This window comes from Prunus mume, linkage group LG1, assembly GCF_029339155.1.
Source record: "Prunus mume cultivar Tortuosa linkage group LG1, ASM2933915v1, whole genome shotgun sequence".
Lineage (NCBI taxonomy): Eukaryota > Viridiplantae > Streptophyta > Magnoliopsida > Rosales > Rosaceae > Prunus > Prunus mume.
The window spans coordinates 16,524,901-16,545,906 of NC_142698.1; the positions used below are offsets into that span (position 1 = coordinate 16,524,901).

Consider the following 21,006-nt stretch of genomic DNA (forward strand, 5'->3'; position numbering starts at 1 on the left):
AAACTCTTGAAAATGTGGAGAAATCATGTTGTGGGGAAAGCCCTTTCACATGTTTAGTTATGATCAATTTTCTTACCCCCCACCCCCAAAAAAAAAAAAAGAAAAAGGAACAAAAGAATACAAACATGTTTTTTTTAAAAAAATCTTCTTGATTGGAAAGAGAATACATTTGAATTTGTAACATATTCATCTTCCTCTACAACATTTGAATTTGAAATGGGCCCATTAGTTTATGTTCTGACCACAGAAAAAAGACAACATTGTACCTTTCATCCTTAAAAAAACAACAAACCACCAATTAATCTTGATGCGTATGTGGTCATTGAGCCTCGATTCTCTTAACTTGACTAATGAATCTTAATGGGATGACGAAGACCATGTATTGATAATTTAAAGTAAGTGGGAGAGTCGTCCTTCAATTAATTTTCTGGGTGATATCCTCGGCTATGTAGCTCCTTTGTATGGCGCGCATGCCAAAGGCAGAAGACCTCAATTATCCATTTCTTTGTCCATATACCATGGCGTTCCCTTCGAAAGCAACTTTGTACAAGGACTTTGCTGCCACTATTAATTTTAATTTTAATTTTAATTCGAGTTTAATTTGGCACCACTCATTTCATCAATGAAAGAAAATTTAAAACAAAAATTAATTAGTATATATTCTCATAGGGATAATGCGAATTAGTGTACGTTTGTGTGCTAATTAACAACATTATCTCTCGTATTCCATCTCCCTTCCTTTTCCCTAAAGTTTGTTGTTAATCCAAATGAGTAAGGGTATTATGCTTAATTAATTACTGGAATACTCTAAATGTCAGCTCTCCAGAGATTAGATGTCACTAGCGCAAATTCTTACTCCTCCCTCCCACTCTCTCTCTCCATCAGCATCACCACACTGAGAAAAGTTAACTGAAAACTAATCAAAACGATTACTAAAATTAACAACCACCTGAACGAAGTGATGTCTCAATCAAATATGCCACCTGAAGGGTGATATTCTTGTAACCTTGATTAAGTGGCTGGATAATGGTGTAATTAATTTACTTAATTTGAAATAGGGTGCTATTTCACTATATATTTTATGCCCGACCATGAACATCTTTAAAATAATGCTACGTATTATCCACTATTAGAAGTAAAACGGTCGTTAATCGTTATCCGCATTGCCGCTATTACTTAATCCAAGTTTTTTTTTAATTTTTTTTTCTTGTTCATGTGAAGAATAGGATGACCTAATCTAACTCAATACCTAACTTGATGAAGCTTTTCGAGTTTTCGATGGTTATGTTAGTGTTAATTAATTAGGGCCACTCACTTCAATAATATATATATATATATAAATTCGCACTTTGCATATGTCTTAATCTAATCGTATAGAGGAACTGATCCAACCCTTTTTAATTTGTGTGTTGCATAGTCATACCACTATTGCTTTACCACAGGCGTGAGTTCATGATTTTCTGGTCATGATAAGACAGAACTAGTTAATCCATTCCCATAATATGCCACGTACAAATAAGAGGAACGTGCCATTTCATTTAAATAAGACTATATATGTATTATCGACTTATTCAAGCGGTGAGTTTTATGATATTTGCGAACTTGCATATACTCTTAGGTCTCGTTCGGTGGCTCAGCCTAAATTGAACTAATGTTCTAGTTGTTATTTGATAATGAACTTGTAAATTTTATCTAAAGGAGTGAAACTCATAAGGACTGATTTGAACTCAATTCCAATTCAGTCTTGACTGAGCCACCAAAAGAGACTTGCTTTACATTAACCTATGTCATACATACTCAGATGAGGTTGTGAAGTCTAGCTTGTATTCTTGTAGGATAGTTCACCTTTTCACAATATATATGTATATCTTCTCCCTCCTTGAACTTTCCATATTAGTAAAAAGACATCATCTTCTTTTCATGTTACTAACACTATGGTATAAAAACATTGATGCTTAATTAAAAGTATTTATAAGTGGATAGGAACTCATTGGAGAGAAGCCGGATTTATATGTATGGGCTACATAGATGGCTGCTTATCACCTAACTCGGTCCCTTTGTTTGAATGGATGTCGGCTTCCAATTCAGAGGCTAGCTTTTTTGTTATTGTTCTACACGTACATGATAAAAAAGAAAAATAAGTATATCGTGAAGAAAAATCCCAATTGAATATACCCTTTAGTTTATCGTGAAGAAAAATTAACTAATGATTTTGGAAAAGTTGTATTGTTTAATGAGAGAATGCGAACCCGCGCTTAACAAATAAGTGATTGGTTTGTGAGTGTTTTAGTGACTCAAAAACCACGGGCATGCACTAAGCAACTTGCTTAATTAAGAATCTCTAAAACCAACTGTATTATATTAATTGGCACTAATGGTATTGTGAAGGAGCTGGTAAACTTCTCGAAGTTACTATTTATCCATCTGTCATTCCCATTTACATTCTCCCTTGCTTAATCAAACAAATTTCCGGTGGTTTATTGGCTACTTGGTACTTTTTTATATGTTTTTAATGGCCGATTAATCGACTAATTACATTGTGAATGATCACGACAGACCGCAGGACAACAAGAAATGTCCTGGTTTCCAACTAACCCCACGAAAATTTCTTCTTGCGTTTGAATTAATGCTGGTCAGAGAGACATTAATTAAGCTTAATTACCAATAAAAAAAATTCCCAATTGAAATATACAAATGGGAATGTTTGTACCAAAGTTTCAGTATGACGACAAAAGGTCACATGCATGCAGGAAGTTTGAATTAATGAGCATCAGCATTTTCACTTGGAACCTCATATTCTTTTTGGTGTAAATCATGCTTAGCCAGATCGATCGAGGTTTACAGTAATCATGACTTGTAAAGCAAACCAGACAGTTTGGCCCATGAGGTCATCATAAATCCATAGTCCCCACTTTGTCTACCTGGCTTTAAAATGCCGGCCTTTGATCGATGCATTGCTTAGGCCCTCATGAAAACATGAAATTGATGGTGTCTGCTAACGGATTCACAAAGCCAAAAATATCAAATCATTACTTGGCCTACTCCTCGACCATGCACTTAATGTGCCTTCCCAAAGATCCAACATTACAACTAAAAAACATTCTATTAAGACTTTTATGAAGAAAAAGTCGATCAAAATTTACGTGATTATAATTTGACATAATATGTTATTTGACCGTCAATCACAACTGGACTACACAAGAACACTGTATATATCGTACGGAACATGGCAGAATATAAAATTAGCAGGTAGCTAGCTAGGGTGGCCACTTGTGAGGTCAGAGAGGTCATGTAATTTTGTATATAAAGAAAAAGAAAAAAGAAAAAAAAAAAGGAAAACAGGCAGGCTGATAAAGCTCTCTCTCTCTCTCTCTCTCTCTCTCTCTCTCTCTCTCTTTGTTTCCACGTACATACGTCCTCTCATAGTATATACCAAATCATCCCAAGGCTTCTGGCTATATATATACATATCTTTGGACCTAGCTTTATTCTTAAGTTCAGGCACAAAACCAAAGCTAATCCATTGTCGCTACTCATACCCAGCTATATTCCTCTCTCTCTCTACCAATATTCATCTCTCTCTCGTCTCTGAGACCTTTTCCTCTCATCTTCTTGAACGGCTTCTGCTTTTGAACAGCTAGCCATGTCTAGGATACATCCGGCTGCAGTGAATAGATACCAGGATCATGATCAAGATCATCCGCTGGAGCTTCAAGATGTTCATGATCATCGTGTGCCTCCCTCTGCGCTCACTGTGTGGAAGAGATCCAGCATGAGTTTCCAGGGGACTGATGGATTTACAGTGTTCGATGACCGCGGAATATTGACTTTCCGAGTAGACAACTATTCGAGAAAAAACTGTTGTGTTAGAGGAGGGCTTGTCCTAATGGACGGAGTCGGAAGGGCCTTGCTGACCCTCAAACCCCAGGTACTTATTGGCCTTCCTCCTCTTTAATGTAGTAAATATCATTGTTTGAAACGGCATATACGTGGTTTAGGCCTAGTTTAGACTATCGTTTGTATAAAAAATAAAATAAAATAATGGTTTATAACCGATACATGAAAGCTTAATGAATTTGATTTTGTATGAACAGATGTTGAGCATGCAAGACCAATGGAATGCATATAGAGGAGAAGATGGGTGTGGAAAGAGCCCAAAATCCAGCAGGGTGTTTGCCATGAGAAGTGGGTCTGGCCTTTTTGGCAGCAGCAACAAAAGTGAAGCAGCTGAGGTGTTCATGGGAGCTCATGCAACTGGCACCCCAGATTTCAGAATTGAGGGTTGTTTTGGGAGACGAAATTGCAAAATCAGAAGCCGCAGTGGACAATTGGTGGCCAGTGTAGCTAGAAAGAGAGTAAACAATACAGTCTTGCTTGACAATGATGTGTTCAACTTGGTGGTTCAACCAGGCTTCGACCTTGACCTTATTATGGGTTTTGTAATTATCTTGGATCGGATTTGTGGGAAGCCATTTACCCCAATTTTGTGTTCTTAATTATCTTGTGATGTACAGAAATAAACCCATGTAAACAAGATACCATCTTTTTACCCCACTGAATCTGATATTTTGTACAAGAGACGTCACTCCAATTTTCTTGTATTTAAATAAAAGTGGAAGTGTTTCAATGCCTTCTTTTGCTCTATCATCCCATTATTAATTTCCTTGATTCTTTAGCAAATTAGCAACTTCATTCAGATCAGAAGTTCTCAGTGAGACAAGACACATACAACCGTCTCATAGGAGCCGGAAATTTCCTTGTATTTCACCCTAAGGCCAAAGGATACCACATACTCTTGATCCACAATGATCGACTTGTTAGGCACTGGCATGTTATGGAACAGATGGTGGTGTCATTACAATGCAACACCACATGTTACTAATATTGCCGAAAAAATTTAAACAGGGCAAGTTTTCTGACGAAAAGAATGAAACCAAACTCAGAGAAAGATTACCTTGTTCATGCATATAGAATTTTCTTTCTTTTTTAAGAACAGCAGGAAGATTATATTGCATCTGTAGACGTGCTAAATTTGTACTTATGTGAAAAATAGGGGGGCTGAACTTGCAAACTCTGAAAAGCTTGTCCCGTTCGACCTGCCAAACTAAGTTTTTCTCATGTTCTAGGTTCTGAATTGAATCCGAAAATAGTGTTCTAAGCAACAAAATGATAGCTGCATGACAACATGACGCAGGAATAACATGTAATCTAGAAACTGTGAACGACAGCATGTGAATATTTTGTAAGGCTGAATTTCGTGAAACTGCCCAAGTGGGTCATCTGTGATGTTAGTACTATTCCGTAAAACTGCCAAAATAACAGGAGCAGCCAATATCTAGCCATGTATTTGCCTCCGAGATCGCCATCTATTAGTCACCAGTAACATAAGACTTGCCTTCATAATACTTTTTCTCACTTGCTGCCTTCTTCTCATTACGTATCTGCAGGAAGGGAAAAAATAAAATAAAAAATAAGGCTGAATTTTATTAGGTTTGAAGCATGTCAGAAAAGCAGAAATCAAGGAATACCAACTAAAACAATAGATATATTTATATGTTTAAGCATATGGACAACATATAATACTTTATGATTGGATACAAATTTGATCAAAAGAGTATCACAAAGAAGGTCAGGTATAAAGGGGACCTGGTATGCTTCATGATTGGATACAATCCTCCTAATTATCGTGGAAGTAGTGATATCAAGGGGGCTGTTTAAAACTTTGAAGATACCCATACTGATTGGAACTTCATATGGATTGCCTTGTTCCTGCATAAGAAAAATATGTAACTAACCAAAGCATCCCGGCACCTCCACTCCATTATTAAGCAATAGAATATACATCACCACGACCAACTTGTTTCACAATTTACCTTCTGAAAATTGTTATTCTCTGCTACCGTTCCATGGACAACTAAAGAGATGTTAAAGGTGGTGATCTGCAGGCAAAAAATACTATGAGCATTTTTTCAAACAAGCCAAGTTGACAAAACTGAGGAAAGTACTTCAGTAAGACAATTTATTGGTAGGTGCAATTTCAATAAGCATTAATGTTTACCACAAGCAAACCAGAAGAATCAAGTAGAAGAATGAAAAGTGACTAAGTGCATAATGAAGCAAATTCAATACAAATAAGAAGACAAGCTGACCATGTCTTTTGAAATTTCCCATGGAGCACCAATTATAACTTCATCCACATGCCGGCAAGCCAGAACACTCAGGCTTCTTTCATGAAGGTTCATGATCGGACGATGTGCTCCTCTATGAGCACTGCAGTGAAATTATTAGAATGAAGGCCATCACCTATAAAGTGTAGAAAGCTCGTATCTAATACAATTAAACTATTCGTACTTGGGAAAAAAAAAACTCACAATCAGAGGTTGCAATACTAAACAAGCTGCTATAAGATACAGAAATTCATGAATTGGTCAGCGATATTGCTTTTCTATTTTACAGTTATGAGTTGCTTCCCAGAAATTAATATAACATGTAAAGTTCGAGAATGAAGTTGCATTTCATGAAACATCATCAAAATTGTGACACACACGGAAAAAAGTTACAAATAACAAGGGTACCAACCAAAAAGATACGTGAAGTAAATCAACTTTCATAAAAGACAACTGATACTCAGCCAAGTTTTCCAAAGTGGTGACAAGGGATAAGTTTCTGTCACAGCCATTGTGCTACTCAAAACCCATTTTATGAGAAAACTAGCACAACGGAGTATAAAATGACTCACCAACTCTTTCTTTTTCACATGAAAAAGATGACATACACACATGCATGTGTGCTAAGAAGTTCTGTGGACATACAATGTTGGGTGGATTTTTTATTTTTTATTTCTTTAATACAAGCGATAGTCTCAACTACACGCCATAGTAAATGTCGGGTGGGTTTTTAAATTTTGGTCAAACTACATATGGATCTAAAGTGGGTCCAAGTGATTAAACAGTTACAGAAACTGACAAGGGAAGGTTTTACCATTTCAAAATTGCAACAAAATGTGTAGATAGCTTAAATAAAAGAATCAAACTTGATAGCCCTTCCAGCAATAGGGAAGCAGGAGACCAAACCTGACAGTCTGATCAGTGTGTATTCCAACAAGAAGAAAATCCCCAAGCTCTCGCGCAATCCTTAAAATCTATATGAAAAGGATGGACATGTAACCAAACAAGTAAGTTTTTTATCCCTTAATTGTTAATTGCCTACATTGAATAGTGAAGCAAATAAAGGATGGTAATTAAGCGAAGAGAAAAAGGAAAAAAGTCCGTTAAATTCTAAAGCAAATTGGGAAAAATAAGAGAAACAACTAGAAGACCTTAGTAGCACGGAATATAGGATGAACAAAAAAACCAACAGGAAGTTAAGGACAACGGTGCTGTTATAAAATGTGTGTGTGTGTGTGTGTGTGGTGTGTCAGAGAGAACTAAAGACAGGCTTAGTGTTATTTTGCTTTTGTTTCCCAGGTTTTTCCTTGTGTACAAAAAAGGGGGCCAGTTTGGAAATTATTGGGAATCAGATATGTAATCTGCCCAGCCAAAAGATCAATATAAAAGAATTTGGAAAGATACTTTAAGAAGAGAGGAGGATAAATAGCATGTGAGCAAACTCATCTGCACTACCTCCACATGTCCAGCATGGAAAAGATCAAAAGCACCATCTATATAAACTATGCGTGCGTCCGACTGAGGACCCTGCAATCAGGCATAAAACATACATTAAAAAATGACAAAGTTCACCTCACCAGTAATATATGTGATATAGAAATTATGTTTTTTCTTTCCTTTTTGTTCCCCCTTGTTTAAAAAGAGACTTCATCCGAGAAATCAACGCAAGGGATTGAGTAATAAAAATTGCCCTCTGTCTGTGATGTAATATCCACAAGATATAAACTAGGATATTCATAGAAATTCAGGTAGCTAAAACAGACAAAATGCACTTATTTATTTGAAACAACCAGTAAAGAAAGTTCAGAGATTACGTACTTTCCCATTCGAGAACTGAACAATTCTTCGAGATGTTGGTAGGAAATGAGACACACGAGTTCCGCTTCCAGATCCACCATCTTCAAATTTCTGACTGTGACCATGGCTGAATTGTCTCTGCAAGGAAGAATGGTGCTGGTTCTCACTAACCGATCTCTCTCTTACACAGAGAAGCATACGACCTGTTCACAGCATTACCAAGAAACAAAATTAGACTAGCAAATTCCAAATGCCCCAACAAAGGATTAACAACTGTGATTATGTAAAGAAGATTAGTATTTAATCAGCTTCTGTGCTATAATTAGACTTAAAATACGCATAGAAATGGGCATAACCGAGTGAGATGGATAGAATGAAACAAACCAACAATGTCTGTGCTGGAGACCCCTTCTGTGCGTTTGATCTGCTTGTAGCGACCAGCCTTCTTGGCAAGAGCATAAGCGTCAGTTCCATCAGGAAGAACACATGGGTCATCGCCATGAATGATATAGTCTATATTGTATTCATCAAACAGTTTCTTCATGAACTCTTCGGTTATAGCATAAGGTGCATCCGGAATAACCTCATCTACCCATTTCACAGCATTAACCATAATCATCCTACAACACAACACAAGCACAGATGCATTCACATAAACCCAATAATTACGAAGCTAATGCAGCTGATTTAAACAAAAAGCTGGTACCTTTCATCGAGAGGAGTAACAGGGGGGCCTTTGTTGGCGATGATTTCAGCGTCGCTGACAACGCCGACAACCAATTGGTCGCCGAGGGCACGTGCCTGACGGAGCGCGTTGCAGTGGCCGTAGTGCATCATGTCAAAGCAGCCGTCCATGTAAACGCGGACAGGTCTGTTCTTCTTCCTCCGCCATGGAAATCCCAGAGGAAGTTGAGGGCCATGACGTTCCTGTGAGCCTAACAGAGACACCCCAAAGCCGACCCCCACCGCCACCACCACCCCTCCGACGAGGCACGTGGCTAGAAACCTCGCCCAGCTTCGCGCGTTCTCTGAGTTCCCATCTTCCAAACCCATTTCGTCGCTTCTGGATTTCACAAATCAAATCAAGTGAAAGAGAGAGCTTTAGTCATCTGATTTACCCAAAATTCCTTTTCTTCTATCGAATCAGAAAACCGAATAAAGTCGGCATTTTTTCCTTCTGATGAAAAATTTTCGGGTTCGGGGTTCCCCACACTTTTCTCGTTCTCACTCAATTTTCTCACTTTTTCTTTTTTGTGCGGCGGATGATTCTTGGGCTTGGGCTTCTGTGCCACCCAAACTTTCAATTTTTATTGGGTCAAAAACGACTCTTTTATAGGATTTTCTTAAGCCCATTTTCTGTTATGTTTATTGTTTCAGAAAAAAAAAAACACTGCATCGGTGAGTGGAGGGCGGTGGGTGGTGGCGTGGAGTTGACTCAAGTACTCTTTGTTTGGTTTATTCCTTTTCAAATTCCGTTATTCCACTGTAACTCCTCTTCCTCTTCCTCCTGTTGCCGACGAATAGAAACGAGAGAGAGAGAGAGAGATCGCGTTGGACTGGTCTTGCTTACAAGTAACAATGGCTTCCACCGAGGGTATAGTACCAATAACCAGGGCTTTTCTGGCTTCCTATTACGACACATACCAATTCTCCCCTCTCTCAAACGACGTCGCTCGCCTTTCCTCTGAGATTCGCTCTTTCACCGCCGATTTGCTTACAGCTCTCCGGCTGCTGAAGGTCCTTCATTTCTAAACCCTCTAATCTTATTTTTGTTAAAGTGATCATCTTCTTCTTTTTTTTGCTTGTTATTGCATATTGTTTATTGAATGAGTCAATGAGTGTGATTTGTAGGGGAGGAGCGATTATTAGTGAGTGAGTTAGAGAGTGAACCGCCTCATAAAGTTGACGAGAACATGTGGAAGAATCGAGAACATATGGAGGAGATACTGTATTTACTTGAAAAGCCTCATTGGCCTCGATCGGTAAGCTAATCTAAGTTAATCTATGCTGTTGTTGCTTCTGAAAGATCCTACCTTTTTTTTAATTTTATAATTCTTGCTTCTCTGGGCACAGCTTCAACAGCAGTTAAGTCCTGATGATGCTGAACTTGCTACTATTATCGATCGTCTCCACCAAAAGTTTCAAACCAGTTTGAAGACATTGGAGTCTTTCCAAGCTAAAAATTCTGACCGTGTCTTCAACACAGGTTCGTTGCCTCTCACTTGCCCATGTTGCGTTTCAATGACTTATTCAAAACTCTGCTTTGCTCATAATGGAATGTGGGATTCTGCCTGCAGTTATGACTTACATTCCCCAAGATTTTCGGGGAAAGCTCATCAGACAACAGAGGGAACGTTCAGAGAGGAATAAGCAAGCAGAGGTTGATGCTTTGGTTAGTTCTGGAGCATCTATACGTGATCGTTATGCTCTCTTGTGGAAACAACAGATGGAGAGGTGAGCCTAATTACTTTTCGCTTACCCAATTGGGTTAAAAGCAGCATGTCCTCCACCTTACGTTTTATTTGCTCATCACTCTTCCAGGAGGAGACTTTTAGCGCAGCTTGGTTCTGCTACTGGTGTCTACAAAACCCTTGTCAAGTACTTGGTTGGGGTTCCACAGGTATGTTCCTCTGCTCATTTGCCTGCCATTTTTTTTGGCTGGGTTGACCTACTACTCTATTTGCTTGTTTGGGTCTGTATATTCACTCCTACCTCTTAACTTGATATGCTGTTCTCCTTCTAACATTCCTTTTATGGTTTTCTCATTTTGCCTAATGTATTTATCTAGTTGGAGGGTGGTTATTTGATGTTGTCTTGATAAATTAGTATTTTTAGATGTATTTCAAAAGTATGATTTACTTATTCCATGTTTGAGACTGTGATAATTGGTAACTGTTCCTGCACACTTCCTTTTGGGCGCAGGTTCTACTAGATTTTATTCGCCAAATAAATGATGATGATGGGTAAGTTCTTTTGTGGGAGTAGTGTAATTTCGCTGTCTATAATAATTTAATGTCTTGTTGTATCCTTCATTAACAGGCCCATGGAAGAACAACGACAACGTTATGGACCACCTTTATACAGACTAACAACTATGGTGCTTCTTATAAGAGTCTTTATTTCGCTGTCTTGGGGGCGTTTTGAGACTAGAAAATTGTGAGAATTCTTGCAATCTTTTTATCTTTGGTTGTTTTGTTCAAAATGTATTTCTATTTATCTTCTCACTGACGCTTTCTTTGATTTCCTTTTTTTCCCCCAAATTTGCATCGAGACTTATTTGTTGTATGAATTGAGCAGAAAGAAAGAAGAGGTAGCTGTATTGGAACAAGCTGCTGATGTCTACACCACTGAATTTGAAAGGTTTATAACGTTTATCAGGTATTGCTCCTATTTCTGTTTGCAATTGGGTAACTTTAAATCGTATGTCATCTTGATGATAACGATTTTTATCACTTTCATTATAATAACTACTATCATATTAATTTTGACGTTTCAATTTACATACCCCTTCCTTTTGCTAGGGGTTTGATTTGACTATCCTTTTGATCCCATAAAAATGTGTAGAAGTAAAATTTTACAAATTATGGTAGCTTTCTTGTGTATATGCATGATAATACATGCACATTTAAACGCCAAAATAAATCTGTGTTGTCTTGCTGGGCTGCAAGCATGTCTTTCCTTTATCTTGCTGCTAGGCAGTGCTTATTGCTATATCAATTTGTGTATGCATTTTTGTCAGCGAGGTCTTTGCAAATTCCCCCTTTTTTATCTCAGCAGAGGTTGCCGGTGCATTAGAAGGAAGGTCAGAAGCCAGCTTTTTAAAAAAAATTAACTTTACTTTTGTATTTTCATATCAAAACTTTTGTTAGTTTTTTTCTGTACAGGAATAATGATGATTACAAAGAGATAAGTGTTCCGGCTGGGAAAACTCATGAGGTTTGTTTACATATCTGCTTGTGAGACTCATTCTTTTTCCTTGTGGCTGCAGGTGATTTGTGCTCACATGCATGGGTGTGTGAATCTATTGATTCATTTCTAACAACTCTGGTTTAACAACTCAGCTAGGAATTAATGTAACTTCATTACTATTATAGGTTTCATTGTCTGTGGACGCGGTAAATTCATACATTGCTTGGGATTTTTCGCTTGTGCAAGGGAAGATAAACTTGGTATTGTTCGTTAACCGTTATTGACCTTCTTTTCTTTTCTAATTACTATGTCTTTTTTCTTTGTATGTATGTAGAATATAATTGGCAGCAGCTGTAATGTGCATGCTCCTGGCCTCATGATAGTAATATATGTTCCAGTTGTTAAAATAGCTCGTATGCTTCTTTATGCAAAATTTATGACAATGTAAATCCCATATTGAGATTTATGTTTGGTGGTCAGGATATTGGGTTTAGTGTCGAGTATACAAATCCTTCTGGAGAAAAATCTGTAAGTTGAACTATGATGGTTCGGTTGTTAATTATACAATGTTTACTTTATTCTCCTCCTTTTCAACCTTCTATTTTTCTTTGTTTTGTTTTTCCCTTTTGCTTTCTTATTCCTCTTTTAAACATAATTGTTTTCTTGCAATGACACTGGGGCATTGGTGATTATACCACAGCTCATTTTACCTTACCGACGCTTCGAGTCTGACCAAGTAAGTTTAGCATTTGTGGTTGTGTGTGGTGTTAGAACACCATTTGAAATTAAATCTCTTGACTTCTAAACTTGAAATCTTTTACAGGGAAACTTTTGCACATGCGAGGTTGGAAACTATAAACTGCTTTGGGACAATTCATATTCAAGTTTCTTTAAGAAGGTGTGCTGACATGTTTGGGATCTCCTATTTTCGGTTTCTGTTTTTGTTTTACTACACCACTTTACGTGTCATATCAATCTTGAAAACAAGTCGGCCTTTTGGGTTTTAGAGTTGAAATATAATGGTAATACAGAATTTCTTTTTATTTGCAAGTCACTGGAATTTCTTATTAAGAAGCATGCTATTTCCCTATTAGAAAAAAGACACCTTCCATGCTGTTTTAAACTTCAGTTTGACGTTTGAGCCATTAAATTGTGTTAGCTCACTTCTCATTGTCAGCAGAATTGGCCCTTTTGCATATATTCTGAGCATGTATTTTTCAGCAATTCCATGTCACTTGATATACTGGCTGCTATGTCTCCATCTTTACAAAAGCAGCTTAAGTAGGGCAGACAATGTTTGTCCTGATTCTACTTTATTATGATATGAACTAAGAGATCAAAAGCAAAATCTGACCTCTTCTCAATCTAACTAGACTTATTTAGCTAGTAGCTAGCTACTCATATTCTGAAGGGTACTGTCATCTGACCTTTTTTCAATCTTTTTATGAACTGGTACCCTTTTCGGGCCTACGTCTATTGTATTGTACACCCAATATTGGAATTTTCTTACATTTATATCTTATTATTTGCTGGAATATAGGCGCTGCGCTACAAGGTAGATTGCATACCTCCAGTTGCTGAACCAGTGGCACCCGCGACTGAAGCTAAAGAATGAGCTTCTTGGCAAATTGGAATATTTTATCGTCATGCCAGATAAATGCTATCAGTGATTTCTGTTGCGTTAAATTGTATCATGTTATTCTTCTCTTCTTCTTTTTTATTTTTTATACGTTGCATCTCCTGAGGTTGGACATCCAGATTGGTTTCTTTCATTATCAGGGCATGCGATTGATGGTACAGAATGTTGTATTATAGATCCTCTGTATATTACCTATTTACCTGACAATTCAGTTATTGAAATTTAAGTCATCAGCAACGTTTTCATGATCATCCTCAAGTTTAATTAATGCGGCTTGATTAGCATTTCTAACCAATGCCGAGTCCTGTTTCGGCACATATAGATGAAGGGCTTGGGACTAAAGTGCATGTAAGGAATCCAGCGTTTGGCAATTGTGGAGCAACCAAAAACACAAAAGGCCAGCGAACGAGTTTTCCAGCGAATACAGACATTGAGTGACTAAATACACGTTTAATTATTCCAAAATGTAACTGAACAAGTTAAAAGTCTAACAAAAAGTACAGAAATCCAGTAGTTCAATAACATGGCAAAAAACTATGCTACAATCAACAAAGTACAGGTTAAGTGAAGGCATAAACTCGCTTTGCTGAATCAAGAGTGTTTGATAGGAGCATGGCAATTGTCATGGGTCCAACTCCTCCAGGCACTGGGGTGATGGCTGATGCCACCCGCACTGCTTCTTCATAGCAAACATCCCCTGTGAGGCGGTAACCATGCTCCGAGCTGGGGTCCTGCCAGTACAGTACATATATATATATATATATATATGTGAATTAAAAGTAAAATGAAAGAATACGGCACAGTTATGTGATTACTTAATGCCATCGTTTTGTCAAATTGCCAAATTCAAAATGTTAATCAGAGTCCAGTATTTACCTCAACTGGATTAGTTCCAACATCGATAACAACTGCTCCAGGCTTTAGCCAATTTCCACGGACCAGATTCGGCACTCCTGCTGCCGTGACCACAATGTCAGCTTCACAGGTGATAAGTTCTGGGTTCTTTGTGAAGGCATGTACAATGCTGACTGTTGCATGGTGCCTCTGCACAACAATTTGAAGAAAACTATGCCTGTAAATTAGCATGTATGGATTGATTTTATTATTATGTCATTTTGAAAAAAAATAATATTACCTGCAACAGCAATGATGTGGGCAATCCAACAATGTTACTTCTCCCAATCACAGCAGCTTTCCTCCCCGCTATTTCCACACCAGACCTGAGCAACATCTCAATGCAACCTTTGGGAGTGCAGGGAATGAACAAAGGCTCCCTTCCTCTCATGGAAAGATTTCCCATATTAAGTGGATGGAAGCCATCCACATCTTTCTCTGGTCTCAGCACATCCAAAACTTTTCCCTCATCCAAATGCTGTCCCAGACAGTTTGTTGTAAGTCATCCATACAACAGCAGCAAGTTCTGACATGTAATGAATCAAAACCTCAGCTATTTAGTTGCCACACAGGTGATCTAAGAGAAATTTCTATCCACTAGAGTGTTCATGGCTTAGGTCTCTCAGGTCTTGGGTTTGTGGTGGGGGTGTTCTTACCAATTCAACTGTGTCGGCTTGCAATCTCACAAGCCTGAAAACAAAACTACGGGCCAGCAAACCTAAAGTCACCCGAACTATGAGATTGTTGGACTAACACAATCCAGATACCGTTTTACCCAAAATGGGCAGAGATTTTTAAGGGAACAATTCCAAATCGAAATGTGCAGCAGGAAAATTCCATTTTAAAACCCTAATCACATGGATCTTTAGACAAAAAAGTTCAGGAAGCTTCCAGTTTGTGGGTGCTTATGGGAGAAATTCAAGTTAAGGAAGATTTCTAAAATAGGGGCATTCCCTTGAGTGAGGTTGATTCAGTTAAAGTGAGTACTACCAAGTATATAAATTTGTTTCATCATTCTTAACTAAATGATATCTGTAGTTGATCAACTGTCTTTAAGATTCAAAGCATTTTGAAACTACAATTGTATGTATAACTTCAATTCTAATCTAGTTCTATTTGCAGAACAGCATATGCATACAATTAAAGGTAAAAAAAAAAAAAAAGTACTGGCACAGATTAAGAAATTACTTGTGGTAGAGGAAGTTGCACGAGAATACCGTGAACAGAGGGATCCGCATCAAAACTAGACAAAGCGCCAAGAAGTTGATCTTTTGTGCAATCTTCAGGCAGCTGAGCAACCATGGACTTAATCCCAACTTCTGCACAAGCCATCATCTTGTTACGGACATAACTCTGAGAGTCCCTTCTACGACCTACCACAATCACCGCCAACCCAGGCACCATTCCAATGCCCTCTTTCATCCTCCTCACCTCACCGCCTATTCTCGTCCTAATTTCATCCGCAATAAACTTCCCATCAATAATAGTAGCTGTCTGCTCGTTAGCTGTGGTGGTGAACCAAAATGAATACTTTAACGCAAATCAAATTGTTAAAAACTGGGTTTTGCTCACACCATCAAATACCACTTAATTTAAAGATTTGAACTTTTAATACTTAAGACCATAAGAAAGCAAATCAAAGGCAGAAAAAACAGAGTAAAGCTAAGCAGCAAAGATGGGCAAGCAGGAAACTTACAGGAACTTATAGGGGAAGAGAAACAAGAGTGTGCAGGGGAGGGAGCCCAATCATCAGGTATGTCTAGAGAGACAAGAGGAGGAGAGATTACAATTGGGCAGCCATGGTCGTTTCTTAAGGTGTTATGGGCGCTTCTGCAGCAGCCTCTGCTTCCTGATGGAACTCTCAATCTCAGTCCATTCCGCCATGGCGATGCCACTCTCGGAATCATTTTACTATGCCAACGCTACTGCTTCGGCTGTCCCTTGCCCCTCTTGCTTCTATTTCATTTGCGTCTTTCTCCTATCGACCCTTTACAGCATAGCATTACTTATCTACAGAAAACAGAGGGCCCAATTCATTTCCAGGTGAAACCACAAGGCCCCAATCAAACACCAGGTAAACTATCTCCTGCACAAAAAGCCCATGTCCTACAGTTTGGATGGGATTTAGCCCAGCTCATTAGTCCATCGACCAAGCCCGACATTCCTAACAGGTAGGTTGGGTATACTATGTATGTGATCAACCTGCCTGAGGATAGGCCCATTTGGCCTGCCCCCTTCCTTTTGTATTTTTCCCGACGATCGTCTTCCTTCAAAATATTTCCTCATTCTTGTCATGTGGACAAAAGGGCTCCATATGTTCGCGAGGGCTCCACATGTTCGTCTATGAGTGCTCCATGAGCACTAACACGAACATATGAAGCCTGCCACAAGAATATGAACAAACATTAATGCTTTGCATGGTGGAATTCATTGCATGATATAATGTATCTTTTCCACTAATGATGTAATGGAGTGTCAAAATATTTGGCAGGAAGGAAAAGTTGAAATGAATTCATGAGCAAACGATATGAGATGGCTTGTTTTAACATGCCCAATAATTTTCTCCCCAAGCACACGAGGAAGAAAGAAAGAAAGAAAAAAGACAAAGACAAAAATGGAAGAAGAAAAAAGGAACAAAAAAACAACAATAGAACAGTGTGTGTGCATGGGTCGACAGTGAGAATCTCCATTGAGGGAAACATTGGAGATATTCTTGTGGAATCACTCGAATGTAATTTTCCTCTCTTTCAATTAATTGAAGCCAAAAAAAAAGGAAAAGGTGTGTATCATAATTTGCATGGATCAGTATGCCCACATCACAAATCAAATCAAATCGAAAATTTTATAATTAAAAAAAATCTGAAATTTCAATTTGGATTGGGTGCGCATGCATGATTGTGTGCTGTTCTAGATGAATTATGAACATTTGCTAAGACGAAGAGCAGCAAGTTTTGGCCTATGCTGTCAGCCCCTTCCTAAATTTGATTTTAAATTTTTAAATGGATGCATTTGTTGTGTTGTTAAGCCTCGAATGTTTGGTACAACTTGCTGCGTCTTTTTCCTATCAAATGCAGATTATCGCTTCTGCATCAATATTTTTTAACGCAATGCGCGTGCATTCTTCTATGCTCAAGTTCAATTCCATGTGACCTGCCTCAATTTTGATCAATCGCTTTAACATGACAATAAGACATATCGACACCGTCCCCTCTCAAGATACCTAATAACGTTACACGTGTATATATGTGTATGTGTCCGCGCACAAGCGATGGTTGGATTATAAGTGCAAATGAGTGGAAATGCTTGTGTGTTGAGTGGTGATGTATGGGATTCATGTGCATGTGCTATTAGTTTGAATAAGCATGGACAATGATGTGATTATAATGTACTGAATCGCGGAAGAAAAATTGCTAATAAAATTTACCTAAACCGACATGGGTTTGCTGAAAGAATTCCATTTTGACGGCCTACTACATGGTTCAAAGTTGGAATGAAAAGTCGTAGGTCATCAACAATGGTGAGTTTTATCCAAAATGTGTCTTTTCAATATTGCCAAGAATGATTACTGGGTAATTTTTATTGGAATCAGCAGCTGAATGACATGTTTGATGTGGTTATAAATTACAGCGTTCATACACCAAAAGCTGAATGCATCAAAGTCTACACTGTGGGGTAGATTTTAGGGCACATCACTTGTTACCTCCAACAAAAGGTTTTTGTTGTCATCTTTGCAATTATATACATAAATCAAATCAGAATGAAAAAATTACTACCTTAATTTAACTCCTTTATGATTAAAGTTTTGAGTTTAGTGACATCAAGTTGGACTTGGATAAATTGGAGTTGGAGAAAGACTTTTATGCAACCGGAATAACACTTTTTGCTATTCCCAATTAATAACGTAATGACACGTGAGATAACTTTTCCACGTATCATTGTGTGTTATTGATTGATGGTAACAAAACAATACTATCCCCGTAGAAGTGAGTTTTTCTGCTGGAATTGAGTTTGGAACCTTGTGTGCAGAACAATGTTGCTATATTTGAAAATTCAAACAGAACAGAAATCAAATAAGACCAAAAATCATCAAAGTATGTGAGAATGGAATTACCAAATGGACCCAAATGGAATTCTGCCCTACCTCTCTGTCTTTTACCCTAATGTATTATGCCATGTCATTCTCACGACTGGCATACGTACATTCACAAAAACAATAAATTATGTACTAAACATCTTTGTTCAAATAGCACTTTCCAGATTTCGATTCTTTAGTTGCTGCTGCTTGTTTTGATATCTTCCAAAATTTCAAAATTATATATGAATAATAATAGTAATAATAATGATCAAATTATGGAAAAAAAATACGTTGCGAATAATATTCAGAAGAACCCGCATTAGGTTAGGGTTGGATGATGCTTGGAGGGGGGCAGAGTCTCAAAGTGCCGTACTGTCATACTGTCACAGAACAATATTATTATATTTTTCTGTGCTGATATGATATGAAAGGAAAAGAAGCTAAAGAAACAAACAAGAACAGAAACTTAGATAATGAGACATGCATGGCGATGGTGGTGCTGTAAAAAGAAGGAAACAAGAACAAGGTGAAAAGGGAAAGTGAAAAAAAAAAAAAAAAAAAAGGGCTGAGCAATGGAAATTCAGAAAGTGGTCGAGAGATCTTGGCATTTCAAAAATTAAACTGACTCTGTGTCTGGTTCTGCAATAGGGGTGGGTGGTGATGCGTCTCTTTTTCACGTGTTGAAGTTTGCGATTCAATGGCTTTGTCAGTCAGAATTCAGAGAGAGAAAAAGGAAGAGAGAGAGAGAGAACGACGGTCCAAAAGACGAATAACTTTTTACATGCACACCATAAAATCTACTTACTTCACTGCTTCCATCTCTTAGATAATTGCAGTAAAGTAGGTTTAATCTTTTTCTCTCTCTCTCTCTCTTTATATATTTTAGTTCAAACAAGTCAGCCTACTTTTTGGGGTATAACGTGCTGCTTTTTGTTCATTTCTGTATTGCTCTCTCTCTCTCTCTCTCTCTCTCTCTCTCTCTCTCTCCGCTAATTCTCAAAGAAACTTCGTTAAGTCAAAAGGTGGAAGACCTGGCATTAACAAATTCACTCAAATTATAACATGTATATTACTTAGTCGATAATGCTAAACTCGTAACACTATGCGATAAAATGTTAGCATGTCACGTGGGTTTAACATCCAACTCCTATCTAATTAGACAAAGTGCCTGTCTGTGCATGGGATGGGAGAATCAAACAAGGGCAAAGTTACTGCTAAGCTTGGTTAAAGTAAGTAAAAAAGTAAAAAGTAAAAAATATATAAATATATAGAAGAAGGAGAAGAGATACTATACAATAAAATAAGAGCAAGAGGAAAAAGTTGATGTGGAAAATGCAGTTGAAAGCAAAATGTCAAACACTAGGCTTCAATTTCCAGGAACTGAGGTTTGACAGCTACTTCTCTTCGTGGCTCGGTCACGAGGAGGAGCCTCCAATATTTTTTTATTATTGAGACCTGCCTTTCTATATTAATTACCTCAAACCCTAGTAGTAGAACAGTTGGGAGAAAGGGCCTAAATGTAAAAATATTTAGACTAATTGTAATTTATATGATTTAATCAAGCTAGTTTACAATATCAACGCAGCAATTTTCCTTGCTGTTAACGAAGCAGCAATACAATAATATTACTTTTAGGCCCCCCCGGCCTTGGAATGAGCATGACATGTTTTACTTGGTAATCTAATCTCTAAAATCTAATTAGTGAGTAATTAATTGACTAGGGTAGCAACGTTTTCCCATGCGAATATTGAAATGTCAAACACATAGATATGAAACGCACTGGTGCTGGAATTATGCGTCCTTTTCTTGGAACCAAAAAGTAAATTTCAAAATGATTAACGATTTAATTAAGTTGCACTGTATCGTAATTAGTTAAACAAGACAGTGCCTGATCAGACATTTCTCATCAGGCGGAAGGAACGACAATAACAAATGTATGTCACAATTATGTCTTTATGTTTTCATATTGCCACTTATGAAATGAACCTTGTAACACTTCCGTTACTGTGAACTTTGTAAACCATTTTGTCACCAAGAAATTTGGCAACATGCAAATGTACGATGGTTGTCTTGTCTCTCCAGTTTGTCATGACTCATCTTGACGTGGCAAAATATATATAGCAAATCTCTTTTTATTTTTTTGGCGGGTCTTTCTTATTTTTCTTGTAAAGTTCAAGTTCAATGATTAATTAGCTTAATCACATGATTCACATAAATAATATGTTCAAGAAATTTCTGTATCATGGCTAGCTAGGGTTTATAAGGTAAGTTAGTACCAAATCTGCTTATAAGGTAAGTTAGTATCAAATATGCTTATAAGGTAAGTTAGAATCAAATCTGTTTATAAGGTAAGTTAGTATCAAATTTGTTTACAAGGTAAGTTAGTGCTTCTGGAAGGGTTAAAAACGTTTCTGATAGCATTTAGCAAAAAAATTTAGAAGAGCTTATAGGTCATATATAAGAGCTTTTTCGATAAGCACATGTTTTGTGCTTCTTCAAGAAGCATTCCCATGCTTTTCCAAGAA

General features: G+C 37.6%; 4 protein-coding genes across 4 annotated transcripts; 2 read left to right on the forward strand and 2 right to left on the reverse strand.

The window, feature by feature from the left end:
• Positions 1 to 3,496: 3,496 nt before the first annotated feature.
• LOC103342382 (protein LURP-one-related 5-like) lies at positions 3,497 to 4,633 on the forward strand. Its single transcript, XM_008246008.3, has 2 exons — positions 3,497 to 3,928; positions 4,095 to 4,633. The coding sequence occupies exons 1-2, from the start codon at positions 3,644 to 3,646 to the stop codon at positions 4,494 to 4,496; spliced, it is 687 nt and encodes a 228-aa protein (XP_008244230.2). The 5' UTR covers positions 3,497 to 3,643; the 3' UTR covers positions 4,497 to 4,633.
• Positions 4,634 to 4,939: 306 nt separating this feature from the next.
• On the reverse strand, positions 4,940 to 9,197 carry PECT1 (phosphorylethanolamine cytidylyltransferase 1). The gene is made up of 9 exons (XM_008246000.3): positions 8,671 to 9,197; positions 8,349 to 8,584; positions 7,986 to 8,167; positions 7,623 to 7,694; positions 7,074 to 7,141; positions 6,150 to 6,270; positions 5,874 to 5,939; positions 5,647 to 5,769; positions 4,940 to 5,441 (listed from the first exon to the last, which is right to left on the reverse strand). The coding sequence occupies exons 1-9, from the start codon at positions 9,015 to 9,017 to the stop codon at positions 5,370 to 5,372; spliced, it is 1,287 nt and encodes a 428-aa protein (XP_008244222.1). The 5' UTR covers positions 9,018 to 9,197; the 3' UTR covers positions 4,940 to 5,369.
• Positions 9,198 to 9,396: 199 nt separating this feature from the next.
• Positions 9,397 to 13,763, forward strand: LOC103342365 (retinal-binding protein). The gene is given in 16 exon segments (XM_008245991.3): positions 9,397 to 9,678; positions 9,681 to 9,701; positions 9,816 to 9,946; positions 10,038 to 10,170; positions 10,262 to 10,418; positions 10,506 to 10,584; positions 10,887 to 10,927; positions 11,004 to 11,120; positions 11,262 to 11,342; positions 11,704 to 11,766; positions 11,849 to 11,900; positions 12,059 to 12,133; positions 12,354 to 12,401; positions 12,574 to 12,609; positions 12,697 to 12,771; positions 13,414 to 13,763. Coding segments are annotated over 16 exon segments (1,320 nt in total). The 5' UTR covers positions 9,397 to 9,542; the 3' UTR covers positions 13,489 to 13,763.
• Positions 13,764 to 13,942: 179 nt separating this feature from the next.
• Positions 13,943 to 16,387, reverse strand: LOC103342355 (Amino acid dehydrogenase family protein). The gene is made up of 5 exons (XM_008245983.3): positions 16,103 to 16,387; positions 15,595 to 15,911; positions 14,648 to 14,884; positions 14,389 to 14,556; positions 13,943 to 14,243 (listed from the first exon to the last, which is right to left on the reverse strand). The coding sequence occupies exons 1-5, from the start codon at positions 16,311 to 16,313 to the stop codon at positions 14,073 to 14,075; spliced, it is 1,104 nt and encodes a 367-aa protein (XP_008244205.1). The 5' UTR covers positions 16,314 to 16,387; the 3' UTR covers positions 13,943 to 14,072.
• Between the last annotated feature and the right edge of the window lie 4,619 nt (positions 16,388 to 21,006).

Excerpts from the sequence above, each read along its gene's own strand:
- LOC103342382 (XM_008246008.3), top strand. The coding sequence starts at position 3,644 with ATGTCTAGGATACATCCGGCTGCAGTGAATAGATACCAGGATCATGAT. Across the intron at positions 3,929-4,094 it reads TGCTGACCCTCAAACCCCAG|ATGTTGAGCATGCAAGACCA; the intron begins GTACTTATTGGC and ends TTGTATGAACAG.
- PECT1 (XM_008246000.3), bottom strand. The coding sequence starts at position 9,017 with ATGGGTTTGGAAGATGGGAACTCAGAGAACGCGCGAAGCTGGGCGAGG. Across the intron at positions 6,271-7,073 it reads CACACTGATCAGACTGTCAG|TGCTCATAGAGGAGCACATC; the intron begins GTTTGGTCTCCT and ends ATTTCACTGCAG. Across the intron at positions 5,770-5,873 it reads AGAATAACAATTTTCAGAAG|GAACAAGGCAATCCATATGA; the intron begins GTAAATTGTGAA and ends TTTCTTATGCAG.
- LOC103342355 (XM_008245983.3), bottom strand. The coding sequence starts at position 16,313 with ATGATTCCGAGAGTGGCATCGCCATGGCGGAATGGACTGAGATTGAGA. Across the intron at positions 14,557-14,647 it reads CCACATCATTGCTGTTGCAG|AGGCACCATGCAACAGTCAG; the intron begins GTAATATTATTT and ends ATTGTTGTGCAG. Across the intron at positions 14,244-14,388 it reads TTGGAACTAATCCAGTTGAG|GACCCCAGCTCGGAGCATGG; the intron begins GTAAATACTGGA and ends CTGTACTGGCAG.